General features: G+C 38.6%; 1 protein-coding gene across 3 annotated transcripts in view; it reads left to right on the top strand.

Annotated features, from left to right (window-relative positions):
• Kcnq5 (potassium voltage-gated channel subfamily Q member 5) overlaps positions 1 to 26,386 on the top strand; it is a 529,894-nt gene that overhangs the window by 457,543 nt on the left and 45,965 nt on the right. Inside the window, exons 8-11 of one of the 3 annotated variants that reach the window (XM_076858501.2) lie at positions 4,518 to 4,612; positions 8,671 to 8,697; positions 13,478 to 13,534; positions 17,095 to 17,315. In XM_076858501.2, coding sequence (XP_076714616.1) covers positions 4,518 to 4,612; positions 8,671 to 8,697; positions 13,478 to 13,534; positions 17,095 to 17,315 — 400 coding nt within the window. The remainder of the gene's footprint in view (positions 1 to 4,517; positions 4,613 to 8,670; positions 8,698 to 13,477; positions 13,535 to 17,094; positions 17,316 to 26,386) is intronic. The other 2 variants (XM_076858499.2, XM_076858500.2) reach the window with 2 other exon arrangements.

Raw genomic sequence — 26,386 nt, 5'->3', positions numbered from 1 at the left:
GGGGCGATTTTACCTGATAAATATTATATTATTCTCCAGAACTGGGTGTCAGAAGTGGCCACCGTAAAAGAGTGCATAAAATGCCCAGCACAGTAAACCAAAAACTTCATACCAAGATTATCATAATGAGATATCAGAACACTTCCAACAAAGAAGATCCTAAATGACTTCTGAGCAGGACATATCCACAGGAACAAGAATCAGCATGGCATTGAATATCTATCTCATTAGTAACTCTAAAATTAGAAGACAGTGGAATAATACATCCAAAATTATGGAGGAAAATTACTTCCAACCTAGAATTCTATCCCCAGCCAAACCAGTCATGGAGAACAACAGTAGCACAAAAGCATTTTTAGACATAAAGATCTCAAAAACTTACCTACTATTTTTTCCTTACCCAAGAAACTACCTGGATAGGACTGTCCTTCCAGAAGAAGATAAACCAAGAAAGGAAGAGACATGAGATTCAGGGAATAAGAGTTCCATCTCTACAGCGATAAGGAAGGGTGAAGCCCCCCATGGCAACAGGCACAGCAGGCTGGATAGCAGAGTGAGCAGGAGGCTAAGTGATTCAGGAGAAAGATCTTCAAGGACACACAAAAACAGAACTGACAGATTCCACCATGCATTTGACGAGAGAAATTTTATAGTTCTGTAGGAAACAGCAGGAATGTCTTCATAATAGTTACCTAAAAGTAAATCAATAAACTAAAATAGGGCAGTGATAACTCAAGAAAAACAAAAAAAATTATAGAGAAAAGAATGAGTATTTATAGTCTGTTACATTGCTAAACTAGGAAGAGTAGTTACATGCTTACAATAATGAAAACACTAATAACTAAAATTGTTGTAAGAATGAGAGGAGGGGAAGGGGGCATATAAGTGGGCCATGTTATTATCTTTCATGATAGGAAGTTAATTGATGATGCCTAAAACTGAAAAATCAAGAAATAATAGTATGAGCATAATCCTTCAGAATAGAGATTCTTGGTCTAGGGTTGTAGCTCGGTGGTAAAGCACTTGCCTAGCACATATGAGGCACTGGGTTCAATCCTCAGCACCACATAAAAATAAATAAATACAATAAAGGTATTGTGTTTATCTACAACTAAAAAAAATTTTAAAAGAAAAGGGATTCTTAAAAATAGAAATGACAGCCAGGCTTGGTGGTACATACCTGTAATCCCAGCATCTTAGGTGACTGAGGCAGGAGGATCGTGAGTGCTAAGCCAGCCTCAGCAATTTAGTGAGGACCTAAGTAATTTATCAAGATCCTGTCTCTAAATAAAATATATATTATTTATATATATATAAAAGTTCTGGGGATGTGTCTCAGTGGTTAAGTGCCCCTGGGTTCAACCCCATTACCAAAAAGAAAAAAATAACTTCTATACTAGTATATCTTTGTATGGTCAGCTGAAACCTTCTGAACTGTTTCCAGAAATGGTCAAGCTTGCCATAGGTGTGCTACTTCAGATAGAGCAACTAAATACTTCCAAAGCTGAATTATATTACATATACTTTTGATCACAGAAAAAAAGTTCAAATTTTTTTAGCTACCTAGAGCACCACCTTCACTTGATAACTAGCAAATTTGGTTCTTACTTTTCTTCTTGTTAACTTATCCTTTGGAGTAGATACACCATGTAAATCAGCCTTGGGAAAGTGCTGTTTTTCTCTTGCCAACCACTATGTGATTTGGGTTTTAAAATGTAGGAACATTAGGTACTGGATCCTGCAAATGTGGACTTGAATTTCAGCTACTAGAAGCAATCAGCTGAGATGGAGGGCAGGACATAGTTATTAAGAATTCTTAGTGCAATGGAGTTACACTTCTCTCTGCCTTTTTAACTGTTGACTAATATCATCCCTGGAATAGATGCCACTTGCCCCTTCTGTACCCCTAATTTACAAGGCATTTTTAGGAGAACAGTAATGAAGGGGAAAAGAGCTTAGCTGTTGAGATCAATTTTATTAAAAAGAGCAAGAAGCCAGGTTCTATTGTAAAAAGAAAGAAAGAAAAGAAAAAAATCTTCAATTTTCTCAGCATAGCCTCTTTTGGCCCCAATTCTCTATAACATTAACAGATAGTGCCTTGGTCCCATTTTTTGTTGTATTGTTGTTTTGGATTTTTTTTCCCACTGGTTTCAGATAATGCACAGACCCTGCTGTATACATGTAGTTCTACATGAGCTCTGCTTTTAGGGTATCAAGAGCTTACATATATATCATACCTGCCACAGAAATTATTGAACTAAAGCAGCCACCTATGTCCTGACAGCCTCAGAGGATCTCTAGGCCTCACCACTACAGAAGCTGCAATAACAAAGTCAATGGATTTTCATTGATTATTCTAGTCACCCTAAAAATTGTATATGTGGTTGCAAAAACTATCATTTCAAGTTGATAGGCTAGTAATTGCTTTATTGTCTATAAGATGACAAGATGCTTACCACAAATTTCCATAGATTTATTGGTTAAATCAACATGAGCCATGAGAATGAAGCTTCAGGCAAGGAATCCTGATTGAAAATATAAAAACCTTTCTTGGAAACATAAAAAAGTCCCTCAGGTTCTACTATATATTTTTCTAATTTTTCATGTCATTTCCTGAGCATTTTACTGAAGTAAATGTGCATGCAGAAAAGACCACATTTCCTACAAGAACTCAGCACCTGCATCACCAACACTCAGATAAGCAGAGCATGACCTCCTGTGTGCCCTTTCTCAGTCACTGTTGCACCAGGGTAGCCACCGGGCTCCCTTCTAAGGATAGATTAGTTTTCCCTGGTTTTTGTACATAATGGTAAAGTATTCATTTCTGTCTTGTTTCTTTCACTCAGCATTATTCATATGACGTTCACCCATATTGTTGAGCATAGTTAGAGTAAACTATTACCATGTAGTGTTCAATTGCATGACCATACTACAAATTTCCTAAGGCATTTTCAGCTTTAGTTTATGAAGAAATTAGTGCATATCTTTTGGTGAACATATATAAGCATTTCTGTTAGGTATTTACCTAGGAATGAATAACTGTATCATAGGAACTGTATATGTTCACTTTAACAGATCTTCCAGACAGTTTTTCAAAGTAGTTGTGCCAATTTTTTACTTTTTATTCAGCTTACTTTTATTCAATGATATGCTGCTCAGGAAAGGGAATATAATTAGATCACTTTTTTCCTTCATTGTAGGTTTCAAAATCATGACTGATGGTTATATAGCAGGGATATGACCCATTTAAATGAATTTGCCTCACAAAATAGAATACTCTGAGTAATGAATCATAATAAAAACTTTTCTCTGAGGAGATTGGAGCAAACATTTGATCATTAGAGATGCTTGCAGGGCCATTGCAAACAGATAAATTTACCAAATTCTACATGGGAAAGTAAGCTCAGGCAGTCTCTCAAATGGACAGTTCAAATAGAAGGTCGTTCAACCACAGTGATCAAGCATTTAGTAAAATCCCCACTGGAAGACTGTCACCAAGAGCCAGGCAACTGGGGGTGCTGTCTCAGCCCCACCAAGCTTGTATAAATCTCTTCATTTATATGAGCACTTTTGTTCTCATCTACAAAATGGGGATCTTAATCCACACTTTGATTGTAAGGATCATATGAAAATATCTCGTATTATGAATGTCAGGAATGATTGCATGAAGTAGACAGAGCTTATGTTTTTACATCACAGAGATATAAATATATTCTTAGTTCATGATATTAAACCTTTAAGTGTTTTCCACTTATATTCCTAGAGATACATCCCTCCCAATCTTGTTTTGGCTCTGTTCTGGTTATCACTATTTTCATTTTTAGCAATAGAACTACCTTATGGTTCATCTTCAGGGACTTCGCTAATGAAATCATTATCATACCCTGGAGTCATTAGTTTACTAGTTAGTTTGCTAGTTGCATAGTGGATTTTGGTAATTCTTTGCCTCTATCTTTTCAAATATTGCTCAAAAACCACTCCCTGGAATGCATATCTCTGCTTAGGTAGTTTATCTAACTAGTATCTTGAATATCAGTATGTATTGAATGAGTTACTCATTGCTGATTTTGTTTTTGGATAATATAGTATTTTTCCTAACCAATTTAAAAATTGAGTTATGATATACTTTTTGACACTTTTGCATTTTGACGCAAGTTGTTTTGAAAATTATTTTGATGTAGCAGAATCTGTGCAGCAGTCAGCTGAAAATACCAAAGTAGACTTCTTCTTCCTTTGGGCATTTATTAGGGATAAATATGACAAAGAAAAGACTTTTTTTAGTTTGTTGATGGACCTTTATTTTATTTATGTATGTATATATATATATATATATATATATCTGACATTCGAACCCAGTGCCTCACACATTCTAGGTAAGCTCTCTACCACGGAGCTAAAACCCCAGGCCCAAATAAAAAATTCTTAATGTGCATAACTTAATATTCCACCTGTTATGTCATTCTATTTCCTTCTCTTTTTTGTTTTCTTTTTCATGTCCCCTCGTGTGCCACATGCAGTGTGTTTGGCGTAGTTATGCAGCTGATGAGAAATCTGTTTCCATTGCAACCTGGAAGCCACACTTGAAGGCCTTGCACACCTGCAGCCCCACCAAGTAGGTATCTATGTGACAGCTGGTGCTATAGTTGAGTCTTTTCAAGTTTGTTAAACAAACCTTATACACGGAGAATGTCAATTTTTGGTTTGTTATTCTCTATTGCTCTTAAAGAGATTTATACCCGTTTAGCAACTTAAGCACAAAACTGTATGGAATCAGTATCATTCCTCACATGCACAGGCCAGGATTAAAGATTAAAGGAATGTAAACTTTTATATAGACTTCTTTCTGCTATTTCATGCTTTTTCATCTCATAAAGTCCACCAGAACCCTAAAGGAGAGCATCACAGTCCCTGAAAGCAAATTATTTATCTTCTACTCATCACCTATCTTCAGGAGGGGAGTGCCTTAAGAGCAATATATCACCGCATATTTAAGTCTGTCAAAGTCATTGCTCATCTGGATCCACTTACAGGGTGGTTCGTGAGCTTTCAGTTACAGATCAAACTAATATCAGCAGGAAAAAAAAAGGAACGAGAAGAATTGAAGTCCAATAGAATTAGAAATTTTAAGTGAGGCAATGGGACCAATCAGATTAAAATTTGGAACTAACATTCAAGATTTTAAAGTCATACTATTACTGCCATTCCTATTTCATTGGCCAGAGCCAATCATCCAGTCATGCCAAAACTCAAAGGGATGGGAAAGTATAACCCTACCATGTACCTAGAAGAAGGAAAGAACCTGAGTCATTTGAACAGAATTAAGGATTACCACAAGGATCTTTCATTTTAAAAAGTCCTCAGTCCTAGAATCCTAAACTCCAGTTCAGCTCACAGAGCACATATTAAATCATAATTGCCATCTAATTAAAGAAGCTCTAACTGAAGCAGCAAAGCAAGTAAGTCCTGACAAAGACTCCCTGTGAGTCCCTCAGCTTGATCCGAGGTGTCAGTCCTTCAGATTGTTCCAAAGGTAGTAGATTGTTCATCTGGCTTAGTGTTTTATGGCACTAGCCATTTACCTTCATAGCCCAACAAAACCTTAGTCTCAATGGCTTCATGGGATTCAAGGGGCTCACCACTGTGACTCAGAAAGGCCATGTTCTTATTGATTGGGAAGGGAGAGAGGCAGCAGAAATCTTCATGACTTGCCTTTGGGCGTGGCTGCTGTGTGGAAGCAGCACCATGCTTAGTGTTAGGGTGCATCAACCCAATCATGAACTAACAGGATTTATTAAGTGACTTTCCTGTCTTGCCCTATCCACAAAGAAAAGGACAAGAGTGTCAAGGTGGTTCCTAAGTGCTAATGGAACACATATCCTAGAGGTCAGTAGCTAAAACCATCAGCACCTGGGACAGAGATAGTCATAGAAACACCCCCCACCCACCCTTCCTTCCCACACTGCTCCAGGATTTTAGAAAGGATGGAACCTTATCAAGGACAGAAGCCTGGATGCTGTTGAGTGAATGTACAGATGAGATTCCTTTCTTCATTTAGATCTTGAAAATTTAGTTGAAGTCCTTTTATTGAATAGTAGATCCTTTCAAGCTGTTGGTATAGAAATTCAAAAAAAAAGGAACACAACTCTTGTGTCATCTATTCCTTGGAGTATGAGGTAAAATGGGAGTTATATAGACATTATATTTCTTATCTTCTTAAAGATTCTAGATAAAGATAAAAGAATAAGGTTAGTAGGAAAACTGATAAAGGGTTCTCAAATAACAGAAGAGAGTGGTCTATTGCCATATGGTCTATCTCACTTACTGCAGTTTGGGATTAAAAGTCATTCAGAAGCCTAGAAAACCCAGGCTGCATCAGTTATTATTTTACTCCTCATTTTTTTCTTTTCCTCTGATATTTTCCATTTAAAATGGGAGTGGAAGTAGAGAAGGATCAACATCTGTGCCTGCTTCCCCTCTGTCCTGTTGTGCCCCTCAGCCCATGTCCTCATTCACCTTTCCCTGCAACCTCATTGGCCTCTGAGTCTCAACCCCATTTACTGAAGAGCATTTATATGTCCTGAATGCCAGCAGCCTCTAGTGCAGTTTATACAAACCTGGGTATCTGAACATCTCTCTTTCCAGTGATGCTTCCTTGTTCTCATGGTTCTCGCTATTGATGTTATTGTTGCTCTTTCAGTTGGTGTTGTGATGGAACTTAAGGGCTACTCCCCAAGAATAATATTCATTGCACAAAAAAACGTCAAACGCTTGCCCACAATTTTAATATATTCAGAACCTTTGCTTTAGAAAGAAAACCTAGTCAGGCTTCTAGGTTCTTGAGAATAATAATTTACAATGACTTAGAGGGATATTTTTACATTTATAATTAGCTGGCTTATTGAATGCAGAGTAATGTTGTAAGAAAAACAGCAAAGCTTTTGTTATTTCTATAGTTTGCCCTTCCTTTATCAGCAGCTAAGAACTTCTGGAGAGAAACATAGTATTTCTATGTATCCATTCAACAAGCATTCCCTGAACACCTGTTGGGTGCCAGGCACTGTTCTAGGCACTGGGGAGTCGGAGAGAAAAACAAACATGATTGAACCTCAGGGCTTAGGAAGTCTATATGCAATGGATACTGGAAATAAATTAAAAAGTAAAATACAAAACATGTTAGATAACAAAAAGTGCTAAGGAGGAAAGAAAAATAAGGAATTTAGGGAGTATCAGGGGCTGCAATTTTAAATGAGAAGTCAGGGGAAAGAACACATTACTAACATCATCATCACCAGCAGCAGCAGCAATGGTAGTTATCACTGAAAATCAGCAGCCCCGTGCTCTGCTTCCCCACAGTTTTAGAAATACAGTGGGACGTTGTGACTCCACAAGCTCCTCCCAAGGAGTAGGATGAAAGAGTCTAAGAAACAGAGGTGTCAGGGAGAGAGGCAGGCAGCGGGGACATGCCGCACCCACTCAATTCTGCCAGGGGTGCAAACCAGCAGTTTCCTACTCTCTCTTTTTCTGGCCTGGTTGTCTCTTATGTACACCTTGGAGAGCTGAGATGCTGCTTCAAAGTGTTGTTCAGACAGAAGGATTTATAGAAGGAAAGGTTTGCCTTGATTTTTCTTCTCAGAGTGAGCAAAAGCTATGCAAAGGGTGAAACGTGGGTAAATGTGCTATTTTAGAGGATGAGTCACACATATTCTATGAAGCTGTAAGGAATTATCAAACTCCAGGGATGCCACAAGTTTCCTTAAGAAGTCAGAAGTTAGAGACTAACATAAGGCCTTCCCATTCAGTCATGAGAAATACGAAGACCCCCAGGGAAATGAGGTGCCTACCAGAGGCCCAAGGCTCATTTGCTAGGAGTGGTGACTCTGCACCGTGCTGCCTAGACCTGAATTTGCTCCCATGAATTATTAAAATTACTCAACAGTAGACTAAAAGAGTTCTAATGTTTTGTTTTGTTTTGTTGTTTTGTGGAACTGGGAATAGAACTCAAGGGCACCCAATCACTGAGCCACATCCCCAGCCCTTTTTGTATTTTATTTAGAAGTCAGGGTCTCACCGAGTTGCTAGTGCCTCACTTTTGCTGAGGCTGGCTTTGATTTCACAATCCTCCTGCCTCAGCCTCCTGAGCATTGGGATTACAGGTGTGTGCCAGCATGCCCGACACTCTATTACGTTTTTTATGTATCTTATTTATTCCAAGCGAATTCATATTTTATACTATAGAAAAAAAAATCTACCTCAACAAGTGGCTGAAGTAAAAGGCCACAGTTACTGATTAATGAATCCAAATTTAGAACTCAAACGTCTCCCTAAGGCACAGAGACTGGAGCTCCTTTGTAACTAGCAACTTTCTAATGCCAGTCGGATCAGAACCACTTTTTCTTACCCATGAATAACCTTGGTTAATGAAGAGCTTTGGGCTGTATGTGGGCAGTATTGGATTTGCTAAGTAAATGTGCTATCTCAAATCTGTACCACAAAGAACATGTGTTGGAAAGTTGGGTATATTTATTATAAGTGAATGCCTTTGTGGCTTGTATTTGAAAAGGGCTACTTAAAGTACTTGATTTCCCCAGTCTCCAATTTGGCCATTATCAAGTGCCGTAAATGTATTCACCGGTTTATCATCATTTCTCTTCTGTCTGCACGCACCTGAAGGAAAGAACAAGGGGAAGCATCAAGCAGGTTTGTGATTTCTCTTTTGCTACATGTTTGTTTATAAATCTGATGCCTAACAGATGTTTTAAATGTGTCTCATGAGTAAAATCGATCAACAAATTCAAGATGATTAAAAGTGACCTTTCACAAGATTGCCTGCAAAGTTTGCTGGGTTTTATTGATTGTTCTCCCTTTGGGAGCAGAAGCATCTTTCCCTAACTCACTCACTGCTTTTAACAATCTGCAGGACATAGAACATTGGGTGTGGGGAGGATTATGGTCTTTGATTACTCCTTGCTACCATCTTCCCGGTCTTATCCAAGTATTCAAATACAGTAATCTAGATAGTTAAGAAAAGAAAAGAAAAAATTCTGATTGTTATGGGCTCAGAAAACAGTCTAGGATACACTTTTCTTCGTTAGAGTCCTTCTTTGGATGTGAAAATTTTTTATTTTGTTATTTTTTTGGCTAGAGGTAAGAACCATTTCTCTAGGATATCCCCAGAGCATTCAGCAGTGAGGTTTACTCGGGTTTTATACTTCAAAAGAAGAACCCGCTCCATCCTTCAGGAAGAAGACAGCCCTCCAAAACTTCTCCAAATAATTCATGTTCATTTTTGTGTGTGTGCTCTGGAAGGAAGTGCCTGAGTAGAATTAGACCTAGAGGGACTAGAAGATAAAACAGAACATTTTTATTTGTTTTAATGAATACCAGGAAGGGTCTAGATTTAGGAGCAAAGCCCTGAAGGACAGAGCCAGTGGACCCCCAAACTGATGGTGTAAGGAGTGGCAGAGTCTAAACAAGTGCCTGGGAGGAAGGAAGAGGTACAGTTTTCTTCCTATTATTGCCACTTGTTTCAAGAAACAGGAAGCAAAAGCATCTCCCCCACACACACCTGGAGTTGGCTTCTAGGTGGGAGCAACTGTAAATCCAAGGATTGTTTCTTTAGCCTTGTATTGTTATAATAATGACACTAATTATAAAATATTTGTGCAATATTTAAATTGGTTTAGAAATTTCACTTGGGATAATAAGGCTGTAGGCTTTCATTTCAAGACATGAATGCATGCATCTACGACAGGAGACAGATATGGTAGGACACACAACATCGAGCACTCCTTTGGGATACATGGGTCTGTACAGGGATGGCTTTAAGGATCCTCTTTTACTTGATAGCCACAGAGTTAGAGAAGGGGACATTGATGTTCCCAAGTGATACTTTTCAGAAAATGTTAACTGCCTGAAGAGTTGTTCTCTTCCACCTTAGAAATATTTCTGACCAAGGAGAGTTCTAGTCATTAGTCTCAAAACTCTCTTTGCATAAACACTGGAAGGGACCAACAGACAAATTCTAATCATTTGCCCTTTTTCCAGGTTCTGTGCAGACCTTTCCATCCTTCTATTGTGACAAATTTACTTGGAAAAAAAATTATACAAAACAAATCATGGCCACTATAAGCCATTTTAGCCTCTCTGGTAATATTTTTTAAACTTCCCTTGTCTTTGGAGTTATCTACTTACAAATTATCTCCAAGGGTGATTTGTCTCCAGTTTCTAAGGGCAGCGACCACCTTTGGCATGAATTACAGCACTATCTGAGAGTAAGATCACCTATCTTGCTTTCATCCTCCAAAACAGAGCTGTTGACAACCAAAGGGGAAGTTTATAAATCCTGTAGAGGTGAGTGAATGAGTGTGACCTCCATGGCAGGGCTTTGTGGGGGTCACTTCTAGCCGGTAAGCTTTCCAAGACAACAAAGAAAAGATAAGATGAAAGTGTCACTATTGAGCTTCTGCTCACTAATCCAAACATGAGTCTCCTCGTCAGCAATGCAAAAAGACTACCAATCAAATTTCCTAAATTTCACATGTATCTAATTAAATGTATTCTGCATGTTTGGGACTGAGGTTGTCAAAGATAACTCACCCATGAGTTTGAATATGTACTGCACCACAGAAATGAGTTTATGACTTAGAAAATTTCTTAATTCCCTGCAGTCATTGGACACCTGGCAAAACTACCTCAAAACAAATCTCATACTACTTCTTAGCTAGATACCTTACTCCATCCTTCTTTCATCATACATTTAGGTCTCCTACCTCCAACTGTCTGTTGCACCACCTGTGTAAAGTTATACAGAGAATGTGCTCAATTACTAATTCTTGGATAGAGTAATATAATGTCACTGACCTCGTGTGAGGAGAGAAAACACAAACAGAAATGGAAAATGAGAAATATTTTTAAAAAGAGAGAAGATGATCAATTAAAAACATTGAAATAATCTGAAGGAACTAAGCTAAAGGCTCTCATTTTTTTAATTGACACATAAAATTTGTACATATTGAAACTCCTATTTTAATATTGCCTTAGCTTTCACCTTGTGCTCCACAGGCAATGGAATTTATAATGCTGCATAATGAATGCAGAAAAACTATTGTAATGACAATAGCAATAACACCATCTTATAAAATAACACATTTGTCCTTATCCAAGCAAAATAAGCATAAAGGAAAATGCATTTATAATGAGAGTTCTCCCCTAGAGAAGAGCAGCTCTGGGTCAGGAATACTGATAATTAGTGCTTGACCCATTTCAAATGAACCAATTAGCACCACCCAATTGCAGAGTTCTGTTACTGTGCTTGGGGGCCCTTGGGTTATTGATAGTGATTCAGGTAAAAAGAATAGACAAGTCTCAGCCCAAGTAGGAACTTTCAGATATCTCAGATCATGGGATCTGCCCAGTCTTTCCTTTTCCTGGAATGTCCCCAGCACCTGACACTCACAGCCAGCACTGTAGACTGGGCCATCCACAGAGAAGCTCTTCTCTCTGCAGAATGGATGGAGGTCAAACACATTCACATAACCCTTACTTAATTATATTCCCTGCTTTGGAGTGTTCCTGGTTTAAAAAAAAAAAAAAAAAAAAAAGTCTTTCTATACAGAAGTTAGGAAGTTAAACAAAATTCATCTGTGATTATCTCAGGCTAAGAAACAGTGTCATATTGTTTATGACAGATCCAAAATTTTCAAAAAAATACAAACCATCGTCCCAAGAAAAGCTTTTTAAATATAGCTCAACTGAGCAATAGTTAAAATAATGTTTTTTTAGCTCTCTTTGGTACAGGGTCGGATACAAATTACTGTTAGTCTCAGCTGACCCTGCTGTCTTCTTCCTCAATTTCAACCATGAAAACAATTTCTTGAGCATCATTTTAGTACTTATTTTTCTTCCCATGAAAATAGTTTTAATCTCATAATGAGATGGCAAATGTGCTTATTGATTTTATTCAAATTAATCATCTCATTAATAATCTTTCCAACCCATTTTTTTAAGTGGAACAGTTTTTCTCTATATGGTATAAATTGACATTTTCAGAGAATGGAATTTACCTGTGAGCCTCTCTGGCCACTTTAGTCTAGGATTCTCACCTTGAGGTCCTATATTTTTTCCTCCTTGACCAGGTCATCAGATAATGGTCAGTGAGTCGCATCACATGGTAACAGAAGGCTTGTACCTCTTCTTACCTGCGTTTTTAATGCTACAAGAACAAATCATGCCATCTGAGATGTGAGGGATTACCTGCCATCCTCTGCCTCCATGTACCCTGTCTGCTTAGTCACTAATGGTTGGGCGGGTGCCAGCTTCATAGTTACACTGTCTTCCTTAGCAGCTGTTTTCAAAGCAACACTAGAACCCCCTCAGACTTCTCAGCACACTATATAAACTGCTTTCACAGGTACTTGTGAGACTTATAAAGATGTATGTCTTAAAAGTTAAGGCACAAATAACATTCTTTCATTACATGAAAATCTTGTGCTATAGTCCACTGAGTGCTTTGTCCAAACAGCTCCAGCATGGTTGTTTTATTGGGTTCTGAGACTGTGTGTGGCTCCTAGGATAGAACTCTAGAACACTTTTGGAAGAAATTCTTACACATCTCCTGCATTTATTTTCTGCACTTATTTTCCATTATTTACATTTTCTTTCTTACGTGTGCAATGAATGATCTGCATGTTTTGTTAAACTAAGCTCGATAAAACTGGACTTTATTTTTTCCAGCACTGTCAGCTTGAGTCATTATTGGGAAAATGTTCAATTGTTTAAAACAAAAATCTTTTCAACACCATCTCTCCTTCGGTTCACATTTATTGTACATTATAATGTACAATAGTGTATATTATAATGTACACTTCACCGAAAGGAATTAATTCCCTCTTTAAAAACATCATAGGATTTAAAATAAGAAATTTTTTTTCAAACTAGCAACCTAGACTCTTTTCTTGTCTTTGTTCATGTAGTTATTTGACAGTTGGTTACTTATATTATCTTTAACTGCAGGCATTTTGCAGAAATCAAAATCTTTTTTTTTTTACATTTCAAAGCAATTAATGTTATCTACCTCATTGATTTCTATAAATATTTATTCTTAAAATTTCTGAAGTATTTTATTCCTCAATCATTTATACTATGTTGTATTGATATTTACTAGGGGGGTTGCTATATTCTAAATTATCTGTGTTCTTCTTTTCTAATGAAACAGATGCTAACACATAGACTACCATCATTTATATTGCCTATTTCAAACCTAATTATTTCAACCTAACAATTAAAAGCATTGAATATATTTCAAGCAGCACAATTAAAGTACATAGTATTTACTGCTTAAGTAGTTTATGTATTTATATATAAAACGCAATAAAGCCAAGTGGCTTTGTTTTTAGAAAAAGAAAGAAAAAAAATCCCTAAGCACTTCCCTGGTGGTAAAATGCTTAGTAATGTGCTGCTCTATTTCCCTCACTCCTAGTAAGTTCTGTAGTAATAAGCAGAAGCTCTTCAGAATGTACACTTCACGGAAGCAGAGGTACCCAGCATCCCAGCTATTGACATGAGATTTGAGAATGCCAACTAACCTCAGGTGCATGACCAGGCTACACCGCCACCCCACCTGAGCCCTGTTCACAGACTCACTACTCCTAGGGACTTCTTGAATGAGATTTTTCAGCCCGCTTGTAATTTTCCTTGTTGCCTGTTGCCTGCTTTGATACTCTCCACCACTGGGACGAATAGGCAGGGTCCCGCATAGTACTGGCAGTCAGCCCCTTGGCGCCTCCTTGTGGTTGGACTACTGCTGAGCTGCTGCACGCCTTGAATTGTTATGGCTTAGTTGCCATCTTGTGCCTGAGGCGAGAAATTGTAGAATGCTTATCCTATGAAGGGCTAAAACCCTAATTAAGTATAACAATAACTACAGCATTCTGAGTCCCAGAGGATTACTGTGGGGTATGATGCCACACAGTCCCCTGGCAGGGAGCATCCGGTAATTCACTGCATGCTGGGGCTATTTGAATAACTTGTACATCTGGTTCTAGAGGGAAAAATTCCCTTCCAGAGCAGTTGTGCAGGCTCCCCTGAGCACGGTCTTCAGCTGGGAATGTGGGATTGTATACTAAGAAAGATGGTCCAATCAATGACCATGGTGACCTTTTGGTTACTTTCTCCAAAGAGACCTACTTGTTGGTCTCCTGGGGATCATCCTTGGCATTCTTCCTAAAAATACTGTTACATAAATCTTCCTCAAAAATGATACTTCTAAATGTCACAAGAAAACAGGAAAATAATGGAAACTTTAATGTACCCATTAAGAGTCTATATTTTTAATCAATGTGTGTTTTCAATAACAGCTACTTAATCAGTTTGTCATCAAATCAAAATGCTGTGTTGATTTCCAAAGGGGAAATGAAGCAGAACAACTAATAAAAGTGGGCTTTTTGTGAGAGAACACAAGAACAGATCTTTGTCTTGTGGGGGAAAATGAATGCCTAGTTAAAAAGTTCTGGGTTAGGGTCTTATTTTTACCTTTCAGACAATTCTGACAAAAGAGAAAGTGAAACATTACATTTTCTCCAATTTATTGTGCAATATATTGAGTTTATTTTAAAACGGTTCTTGAAATTTTCTAAAATATTAGATTTAAGCAAATATTCATGTAGTTTAGAAGTAAAAAAGGAAAATGGCAACCATAATTTATTTATACCAACTTTAAATGATTTGAATGGATTCAAATCCATTAAGATTCAGAGAACATTGTTCCCACTTTCCATGAATCCATAGAGATAATCCCAAAGTGTTTCATAGGGACAGTTTTTTAATATATTTTATCAGAGCAATTTTTAAATATTTTGTTATTGTAAATAGACCATGGTGGATTGGATGTTGGTACTTTCGTTTTAGGATTTTCCTTTAACATTTTTAGAAATTGAAATGCTTTAAAAGTAACAAAATGAGGCTCACATTAAATAGTTGCATGACTTTTATTAGTATCTTGTTCATTTAGTTGGCATAGGAAAGAGGTATCTTGAAAGTTTGAGAAAATAATTTAATATTTACTGAACCCAACCTTATATAGGAATTAGCCTCTGTTGGTTCCAGAAAAGATAAGATCAACTATAGTGAGGACTTCTGTATTGATAGCTACATCTGCTTTTCTTTCACTAATCTAAATAAAGTTGCAGATAGGAGCATATGGTCCCTGAACCAGATCATCATAAATTTAAATTATGGAGCAGGTGTGTTGAAATCAAGAAAAAATCTGAAATTTTACTATTAAAAAAAATTAAGAAAAGTAGACCTTTGGGGCACTATCCCTTTGATGGATTTGTTTAAATAATTGAAGGTTTTTGGATGACACAGAGAAACTAGTCTGAGAATAAAAAGATGCAGTTTTATGATGTTATTGTTGCTCTTGTTTAATGTAATCTACCATTTAATCACACATTTGTCAAGTACAGATAAACCTTCCGACTGATGGTACTGTCGTAAAGAACTCTTGAACTCACCTGACCTCATCACAAAACTGCCCAGCCTGTTCTCTGCATGTGCCTTCAGCTAGTCATGCTAGACTTTGCTGTGTCTGCATTTCAGAGGGAGCTGTCAGTTGCATGGTCAACTCGTTTATTGTTACCAGAACTCTCTGACCACCCCAGTTCATGAAATGATTTGTTTCCATGTAAACACACATAAAATGCAGTGCATTTTTAGAATATCATTTGTTAAGAAACTAGGCATGGAAAAATAAATGTTACTGTTTCTTGTTAGCTATAAAACACATATCCACTAAACACATTTGCTGTTGGCATGCTGCAGTTGGGGACAGTGGACACTGCGGTAAGTGGAAAAGACAAGGCCTCCACTTCGTCTCAGATAATCCTTATCCATGAGAACACTGCCTTCATCCCCCACAAGGGCTGCAGCATGACTTAGAAGAGCTGCTCTGGGTGACTCCCCCATAGATCCATTGCCCCATTATTTCTTCAGTCCCTGCTGAATCCTGGGCCTCTCACATTGATAATAGTGTTTTGCCTGCTAACAACTAGCACAGTTACTTAAAGAAGCAAGAAAACAAACAAAATGGAAGCATACTTCCTGAAAAAGTTCTTTTGATTCCCACAAAAATCCTTTAGTTATGTTGCCGTTTTCATCTCCATGTCAGAGATGAGATTCCAAAACTCATGTCTCTTTGGTTCAACCTTACCTTTACCGGCACATCACACCACATCTCTTGATTAAAAAATGTGTGAAGATGCATCTGGGATTTTGTTGTTGTTAATGCTTCCTTGATCCGTCCACAACAATTTAATCCTGGCCAGGACCAGAGAACTGAATGTTTGAACAAATATAATTTACCAGTAGCTGCCACAGCAAATCAATAGCCTGTTTAATAGCAGGAAATTGTGTTAGTGAACATTACATCTCATTCTGTTAATCAGTCATCTCATTCATTATATGTTGAGGCTGTCCTATCTTGGTGTTTTTTGTCTCACACGAATGAATGTAAGCATAAAAGAAATGTAATGTTAAGTGTTGTATGTTTAGTATTGTGAATGCAGTGCTACCAACTGCTATGAGATTGCATGAATGTATGGATATCATAATCTTGCCTGGAATAAAAAAATGCATGCTGAATGTAGGTATATATGTAACTGTCATCCCTGTTTTCCTGTAGAACTGTTTAGAAATTACAAAGAGATATGCTCTCAAACAAAAAATAAATGAAACTCTTTTTAATTTAAAAGTTGAGGCTAACGCTAAAATCACCTGACAGTTTTTAAAGTGAATTCCAAACCAGTTCTTGTTTATCTCCAGTGTAAGTGTGTACAAAATGTACCTGGTCACAGTCATTTCTATGATGAATCCAAGAAGGGTGTGTATGCCTGTGGAATGAGACTGATCTCACGTAAATGCAAACATATTAAATGAAGCTCAAATTTTCGATAAGGATAAAATACATTTCTGTGTTCCTACTTGCTGAAAACACTTTATCTATAGAAATACATGACCATATACAATTTCATCCAATTATGTACCCAAGTGAGATTAAAGAAATTGCTTGAAATGGAATAATCATGCCTCTGTTCTCCACAGTCAGAAGCTAAGTTTTAAGGAGCGAGTGCGCATGGCTAGCCCGAGGGGCCAGAGTATTAAGAGCAGACAAGCTTCAGTAGGTGACAGGAGGTCCCCAAGCACCGACATCACAGCCGAGGGCAGCCCCACCAAAGTGCAGAAGAGCTGGAGCTTCAATGACCGCACCCGCTTCCGGCCCTCGCTACGCCTCAAAAGTTCTCAGCCAAAACCAGTGATAGATGGTAAGCTCTGCTTTTCCATGACCATTTTTAATTTGATAGGCTATAGTGAGTGAGATTATGAAGTAATTAATTCTCCATGGTACCACTTGAAGATAGAAGGAAACACTCCAGAGAAAGAAACTGCTTGTTTGTTTTGTTGGAAATTTATTCATTGCCTTGGGCAAGCGTACAGAACGTAAGTTAACTTTTGGAAGCGACTTTGGCAGTTAAATTCGCATTTCAAAGAAGCCACTGGACAGATCTGTAGTGCAGTGGTAGAGCTTAGCATAGGCAGAGGCCCCAGGTTCCACCCCCAACACCACCAACAACAAAAACCAAAAAAGATTTTATTAATTTTTCACTCATATCTACAATCTATTTATTGTGAGATCAGCGTGGCTATCTTTCTGACATATATTAAGTCTGACCAGCAAAGACTTAACGGACAACCTGGTGCTCTGAATATCCTGAAACATGAGCAGAGTGTGACAACACCTTTCTAGTCAATGAAGAAGGTGCTCTTCCCCTTCCTCACCCTCACATTCTCCATCTACCACAGGTCAGACCACTGCCTCTCTTCCTCAGAAAAATTCCTGCTGAAAAGTCCTTAAATCTCCCAATGATAAGTAAAAGTCAAGTTCTTCTCTCAAGCGTAATTAACCTACTTTATTTATCATATTACGTGGCAGATGTATACTTGCTAACACACTTTATTGAGTGCCACATCATTTTCATGTTTATGAAACAAAACGTTTATTTTTCATTTAAAGATTAGCTTGTTTTCCCTTTTAAGTGTGCCCTCTGGGATCTCTTATACTGGGCAAAGAACCAAAATCAAATAGCATCTGCCATTAATGCATAAAAAATGCAAAGGCTATCAGTCCTTCTGTTCTCGTTCCCTAGAATAACCTGTATTTTCCCAGGCCCTGAAGGCTCAAGGGATAAAATTAACAACCAAGGGTCATAATCAACAGTGATCTCAGGCTCCCTGCAGTGAAATCCCTGGAACCTCAGCCCAGGGCCCCATCCAGTTTACCCAGAGATCTTTGGGGATATGCTTCCACCCTCAAGTGAGTGATGCAAGTCCCCTCTTCACACTTTTCCATCTCCACAACCCCACAAGGGCTACACTCTCCAGACTTCTAGCTGCTGACCTGATGTGGTCCCTCCTGGCAGAGCTTGTGGCTCCCACCTCAACTTCTGTACATGCTGATCCTGCCATGCTGTGCCTCCACCTGTTGCTTTGCTAAGGTGGGAAATGCCTCCTCCTTCAACACTGGACACTCCTCCATCAAGCCACTTGGAATGTCCTGAGTCACTGGTGGCAGAGATTTTCAGTGTCCTCTAGTTTCTACACTTTCCTTCCTTGGAATTTGGCTAAAAGCCCTTAAGCAGCTGAGTATGGAGTTACTGGTGACAAGGCTTTATGCTGCACTCGAAATAGATTCACTGAATATAAATGTGTGCATCCTTTCTGAAGGTAATTCAGCAAAATATATCAAAGACTTTACAAATGTCTGAGCCTAGACCCATCTCGCTCCCCAACTCTACTTCTAGAATATAATTGATAGAATGTAATAATATCAGATATGAGAAATGAATTATTCCATTTTTGCTTACATATAGGTATGCATTGTACATATAGATTTGTGTGTTTACAGGGAAAAGTCTGGAAAGACAACAATATATGAATACTAATCTTGAAGAGGTGAGATCCTAGTTATATACCATTTATTCATTTTCTTCATCTATATCTCCTAATATTTCTACAATGAACATGTAAATTTTTCATAATAAGAAAGCAAAAGGATTTTGTTGTTGTTGTTAAAAAATAATTCTTCCTTGCACACACTGCCCTCTCACCCTGCTGTACTCTAGGGCCCTGGGACCAACCAATACTCACAAACCCCCGTCCTTAAGCTGATTTTCTCCCATGTGGTAGAGGTGGGGATCAGCATGCACTGAGTGCAGTCATGGATTGTCAGATGAGTTTTTGACATGTTCTTTTACGAATATAGTTTTATGAGTTTGCTTGGACTTTTGTAGCAAAGCACTACAGATGTGGTTGTTTAAACAACAGAAATTCATTTTCTCACAGTCTAGGAGCTAAAAGCCCAAGATCAAAGTGTTGGAAGAATGGTCCCATCTAAAGGCTCTCTTCTTGACTTTCAGATGGCCACCTTCTCTCTGTATCCTCAGTCTTCCCCTTTTTCCTGTCTGTGTCCATATTTCTTCTTCTTAGAAGAATACTAAGCATATTGGATTCAGGTCCACCATAATAATTCATTTGAACTTCATTACCTTTTTAAATATTCTATCTTCAAATGCAGGATCATTATGAGGTGCTGGGGATTAGGATTTCATCACATGAATTGGGGAAGGAGGTCACAATGCCTCCTGTGACAGAGCTCCTGTTCCCCACATCACAGTGTCCCTGGTAAACTGAGGTGCATTCATGTCTTCATCCCTGACCCTGGGTTCATAATGTACTAGAAACACATTAATTATACATTACAATGGGTCTGTATTCTAAAGTCGGCTTCAGCAAACATTCAGCTCCTTGCTGTGACATCCTTACAGTAGGCCGATTCAAACATAAAAATTATAGAATATGGATTCTAAGCATGGAAAATGAATTCTAGTACTGTTTGGACAGAGGGAAAAAGAATTTCAAAGACTTGATAGAGTCAGCACTATCTATCACAGTATTCCCAGTATCTGCAAAGATGTCTCAGAGGTGAGACATAAAAACAGATGTCTTGTCTCTACCATTTCACAAGTTGGAGAGGCCTCCTGTCACTCACTTTCTAGATCATTTCATACAAGTGCAGTTCTGTTCGGTTGGAAAGGAATTACTGTTCGCTGGCTGATGCCCATCTCCATGGATTCTGAGCTCCTCAAGTAATGAGAGGACTGACTACTGATCTGCCGGAGTACCTTCTGGCTGTCCACCTGCAGGAGATGGTGGCTTCTGACTGCTCATTTAAGCCAGTAGTCCAAAATCATTACCTCTGATTAGCATGATATTGAGTCTTAGAACATTGGAAATACTTTTTTAGAGAAAAGAAAAAAAAAACTGAAGTAGCTATCGAGTAAACGTAGACTTTAATTATACATTTTTATTTTTAGTGCCTCTCCAGGCTTTAAGTAGTTCTAAAATCCACTTACTCCCCTTAGAAAATAATACAGAACACTACAGTCAACTCCCAGTTATTCTAGGTCCTTTAGTTCATTCACTTCTGCAGTTCTTTTCTTCTACTTCTCTCTTTTCTTTATATATATTTTAGGCATTTCATTGCCCATTAGCATGCTCAAGGAGATTGAATGAATAAAAGAAAGAATAATGGAAATTCAGTTTAGCCTGTAAATTAATAACCAAAGCTATATTTCAAAAGTAATGGGCCTATAACCAAAAAAAAATACTATAAAGGAAAATCAAACAAATTCAGAGTTAATCTATAAATATAATAATGCCCTCTAAATCTGATACTCTTTACCACAGATGGCAGTATTTTGTAATTTAATAGCTCTTTCAAAAGCTTATTAGATATCCATGTTGCTTTTCTTTGTTTGTTGTAACTTTCAATGAGATTACTATGTTACACTTTAAAAGGACACAGTTATCTCCTAATATTCCACCCTCATGTCTATCAGAGAAGTAGAAAGTAGCAGGCAGATGATGGAAACCAGAAAGATACAAAGGACAAAAGAAGAAAGTTAACTTTAAGGACTGGTGTGATATTACCATAGCAAATTTATTTTGATCAATATGATGTGATTGGTAGTTTTAGTTCATATATCCTGGAATAACAAACAGAAAGTCAATATTTAAGTATTTGAGCCACTTTGTGTAATTTTAGAAATTAAGTAGCACAGAAATGATATTTTATCATGAGTACATAAGAACAATAATGATAAAACTTATTGAATCCTCTGTGACAGGCATGTTCTAAATGCTTTTTCCCTGTTATCTCATTTGTTTATCCCTGTATTTATTTATCCCTGTACCCCCATGAAGTTGTGACATTATTATCCCCCTTTTATGCATGAGGAAACTAAGACCTAAAGCTAAGTTGTGTGTTCATGTAAAGGACCCACCGTGCACACCAGCCCTCCTTCAGGCACATTGTAAGTTGTACTCTAGGCAGTCACATCAATTTCCCTTCAGCATCTTTCATTTCTTCCCTTCCTTCCTGCCCACCTTTCACTCTTCCATCTTCAGTTGGTCCAGATCCTCCATCTCATGCAAGCCATTTTACCTTGCTACTGCTCCACACTGTCTTGCAGCCCCAGCTGCCATACCTCTTAACTGCATCATCTTCAAAGGATGCCAGAGATAGAAGATTAGGCAAATTGGGGAAGTGGCCTTTTGTTGACCCTTCTCTGTTTTGATCAGGTATCTAGGAAGAGATCCAGGATAATAGCTATGCTGGTCTGTGTCCATTTACCCAGGCAGGGAAGCAAATGATGAGGTTATCTGAGGTCTGTTTCAAGATGCAAAAGGTAATAGTGGGAGATGGACAGCTGTTGTCAACAGATGAGCAAGTGGAAGGTAGCAGATTGCAAGTAAGAAATAGCAAGCCAAAATCTACATGAGTGAAACTAAGGTAGAGCTGGGGAAAGTTTTCAGATTCTGGGTTACTAGTTTGCTATCGAGGAGAGCTATACTCTTCAGACCCTGCTGCACGTGGGAATGCCTTTCAGAACAGCGCTTAAAGAATACAGTAACTTGGATACAGAAGGACAAGGAGGTAACTTGAGGTAGGTCCACTCTGTGGTGCTTAGTAATTTGATATTAACTTGAGAGTTCTAGAGTAATTAGCATCTGTTAGTTCCAGAAATGTTCATAAATTTAAAAATATAACTCACACATAGATTTAAAAATGTAACTCACCAGTTCTCCACCCCCACTCCATCCCTGGTACTAGGGATTGAACCCAAGGGCTCTCTAACACTGAGCTATACACCACCCCCCAGCCCTTTTTATTTTTATTTTGAGACCAGGCCTCATCAAGTTACCCAGGCTGGCCTCACACTTGTGATCCTCCTGAACTCAGCTTCCCAAATCACTGGGATAAAAGGTTTGCACCACTGTGCTAAGCATCTCTAGGATTTTAAAGCATAAAAGCCAGATTTAGAATCCTTCTTTCCCCCACCCCTTATTCTTTCATCCCATCATTTCCACAAGACAACAAACAGACTGGCCTAAGTCCTTGAATTTTAAAAGAAGGGTACAGCAGGTAAAGGAAAATCTAGACAAAAATAAATATTAGTATTTTGATCATGTAATCCCTTCTCCTATGCGGTCAGCACATTCATTTCCTGTCTGCATCGCCATCACTGAAGGAAAGCTGGCTCATATGCCTGTTCCCCACCTGCTCTGCAGCCCTGCAACACCCGTTCCTCTACCTATTTTCCTTAGTCACTCTCCCTTTTGACATTAAGGATAACTAACCAGATCTCACCTAAAAATAGCAAGCTGGTAGAAATACACCATGTGGGGTGCCAGAACCCCCAAGTCCTCTGGAATATGGTCAGTTCATTATTTTCTCTCTTCTTTAACCTGGTCCTGGGTCCACTGGTCTACTAAAACCCTTGCTTGAGACTATCAGTTTAAGATCACTGAGGATACTGATAAAAAGGAGGCAGTTTAGCGCAATTGTTTTGACAACTGCTGTATCTGGACTGACAGTTTCCTACATCCACTTCTCAAAATCCTGGATATCTTCTTCCAAGCAGCATCTATCACAAAACATCAACATTTCACGTGCCTGATGAATGCACATGGGCTTTGATCTTCTATAATCTTCTTTTATGTTTGTTTTCCAATGACATCTTCTTCCCTCATGCTTTTCTCAGTCTTCCCAGGTGACATTTTTGATGTTTCCACAAAATGCCAAGCACTGCACGACATGTAATGTTTTCCCTGACTTTCCATAATGATGGCCCAACTTCATCCAGATCTTGATTGTCATTTTTTTCTTCTCTATATGTTGTTTCCTGGCACTTTCTGAAACTGCCCAATAATGAATCTACATTGTGATGACAGAAACCCTATAGTTCAAGCAGCATTCTATTAGAGCTTCTAGTTAGCCAGTTTGTACACATTCTGTGTCTGAGATTCTGACCGAGGAGCGTACTCATTCCTGTCAGCTTTGTTTGTAACAAAACCTGAGGGTTTTCTTTAATGATAAGGACAAAGAGGGCTTATTGAGAATGACTGGATCTGAATTCTGACAATTCACATGCCACATTTCACTCTGACTTCAACTTGGGATCATAATTCTTTGCAAAAGCCCACTAGGTGTATGCCTTAGGATTCTAACTCACGCTTTCAGTTCTTCACTAAGTTATTAGTGGAAACCATTAAAACCATTGCCTGAATGAATTGTCTCAATTCTGGCCCATGGGTGTTTGGTTTCTGGGTTGTTGTTGGTAGTGGTTTTAGCTGTCCAGGTTCTTCATTTGGTTGATAGGTCATCAGGCATTTCTATATTCAGAGATGTCTCCTAATTCTCTCCTGCTTGTCCTAACTGTTCTTGCCCCCTAAGCTCATCGCCAGTGATCTGAAGCTTTTATTAATATTGTGATGGGAGAAGTTACAGATTCCAAAGACTAAGTGTTTATTTTCTGAGAAAGGTTGTGTCTTTGTCACTTTGAATTGCTATAACAAACATACCATAGACTGGATGGTTTATAAACAGCAAACACTTCTCACAATTGTGGAGGCTGAAAGTCCAAGATCATGCTACTGGCAGATTCTTCATCTGGTGAGGGCCCGCTTTTCCATGCTGAAAGGGGCAAGGCACCTCGTGGGTCCCTTTTGTAAGGGTGCTAATCCCGTTCATGAGAGCTCCACCCTCATATCCTGTTCACCTCCCAAAAACTCACCTTTTAATGCCTTTGCCCTGGAGGTGATGGTTTCAACTTATGAACGTGTGTGGAGTGAGGTGAGGGGACGCAAGCACTCAGACCACAGCAGGTTGCTCCTTCCTAACTTTTTGTGCCCTATTCCTAGCTCTTCATTACAGGGGAAATCTTTTCTGTTTTGATTGGACTGAAGTTCCTCCTAGCTTTCTGCTCTCATCCAAATGCTCCTTGTGTTACTGAACAGGACTTCTGTCAGATTTCTCTAGGTTCTGCCCCAGTGTTTCTTGTCACCCTATAGTGTCACTCTATCTCAGAAAAAAAAAAAAAAAAAAGCTACTTGTTTGAAGTATGAATGGATCTACCTCCTCCCTTCTAGCAGGAGCTAAGCTCCCAAATGACCTCCAAGTTTCACCTTAAGCCACACCTTTTGACTTTTATAGAGAAACCCAGATTTGTGAACTGGAGCTCACTATTTTGTTTCACCGGCAAAATGTATATGTGCATGTGTATACTGCTGCTTTAAAATGAATCCAAATGCTGTATTAGTTATCTAGTGTTACATAACAAATCCCCCCAACTTAGTGATTTCACACACACACACACACACACACACACACACACACACACACGTTTGTAGTCTGAGAGTTTCTGTGTATGGAATCCAGAAGCATTTTAGCTGAGTGACTATGGCTGAAACTCTCACGAGGTTACAGTCAAGCTCCTGGCTGGAGGTGCCGTCATCTCAAGGCTGAGCTGAGAGAGGGTCTGTTTCCAAGTTCACTTGAGCATTTGCTAGCAGGACTCATTTCTTCACTGCATCAGCCACTCAGTAAGTTGCCTGAGTGTTCACACAACATGCACCTGGCTTCCCCCAAGTGAGAGATAGAGTATCCCAGAGAGAAGTTGGTCTTTTACAACCCCGCCTTGGAAGTGTTCCACCAGCACTCCTTCCACATGGAGTTGATCACACAACCAACCCTGACACAGTGTAAGAGACTATCCAAGGGGAAAATGCTAGAAGGTGGGGATCATTGGGGGCCATCTTAGAGACTACCACAAATGCCCTGTGATCCTATATATCTCAAGTTGCAAATGTCCACATTACCTGTTGTTTTCCAGGAACCCTAACCATCAGCTCCTCATCCCTTTCAAATATTTCCATGACCTTGCCTCCCTCTAGAAGCATTAAATCTTGTGACCTCATGTCCAATATCTTTTCTATTCTATCAGAAAAAAAAAAAATCAATTCACTCCCTGGTCCTCAACTTGGATCGTATAATAGCTATATGATTATATTTGACTGTTAGTTGCCCCTTTGAAAAGTAATGTTAACAAAATATTGAGCATAGGATGAGTGCAATATAAATAAATAAGTTAAATTAAATGAGGCAGTGGGAAACTAGAAACTCAGTTGCAAAACCAAGGTGTTCTAACTTCTAAGCCAGCACTATTTCTTGAACAATGTACGGCCCCCTTTCAAATACATCAAGAGGCTAAAGGTAATTCTGGGTAACTTCAAAGGGTAGAACCAGAACCAAGAGCTGTGTGGTATCAATTTTTAGTGCAATATAATGATGGTCTAGCAATCAGAGACCTCCACACCAATGGAATGAGTTCCATGATTGGAAGCATTCAAGCCAATCGTCAAGAACTTGTAGACCCATTCTGAGATCAAACCAGATAACCTAAGAAATTTTCTTCCAGGCCTCCGTTCCTATAACCTGCTCTTCTCATCTGGTGGAAAATAACTTCCTTAGTCACTATCTCTTATCCTTCCAAACTGAGAAATGGAAGAGGGAATGAAAGATTGACTGAGGAATACTGGAGAAAATTCTTCTCTTATTACCCTGGTTTCAGGTTACTTTGACACACACACACAAAAAGTGCTTCCCATTGCTTCCCACCACTCAGTAGTCCCTCTTTATTTCTTCCCTTTCCTGTATTAGTGTTAAGCCACAATATTCTGAGAAGTGTGAAAGTGTGTCCCACCTATCAATGAGGTAGATGTATGAGATCCACAGTGACCACTCATAAAATTTATATAAGCCCTCTCTTTGCAGATTTCAATCCAAATCAGAAGTACTTACGAAATGCTGCTCAGGGATAGCATTTTCCTAGACACTTAGAGGGCAGTGAGTAAATACAACTCCACCTCAAGGAACGTGTTGTTACAAATTTTACTGCCCGGACCCCACCTCAGCTACAGTATTGCTTTGCACTGG

The sequence above is a fragment of the Callospermophilus lateralis genome, chromosome 6, assembly GCF_048772815.1.
Source record: "Callospermophilus lateralis isolate mCalLat2 chromosome 6, mCalLat2.hap1, whole genome shotgun sequence".
Taxonomy (NCBI): Eukaryota; Metazoa; Chordata; class Mammalia; order Rodentia; family Sciuridae; genus Callospermophilus; species Callospermophilus lateralis.
Note: the sequence above shows the minus strand (reverse complement) of the source record. Positions and strands in the feature narration are given on the sequence as shown.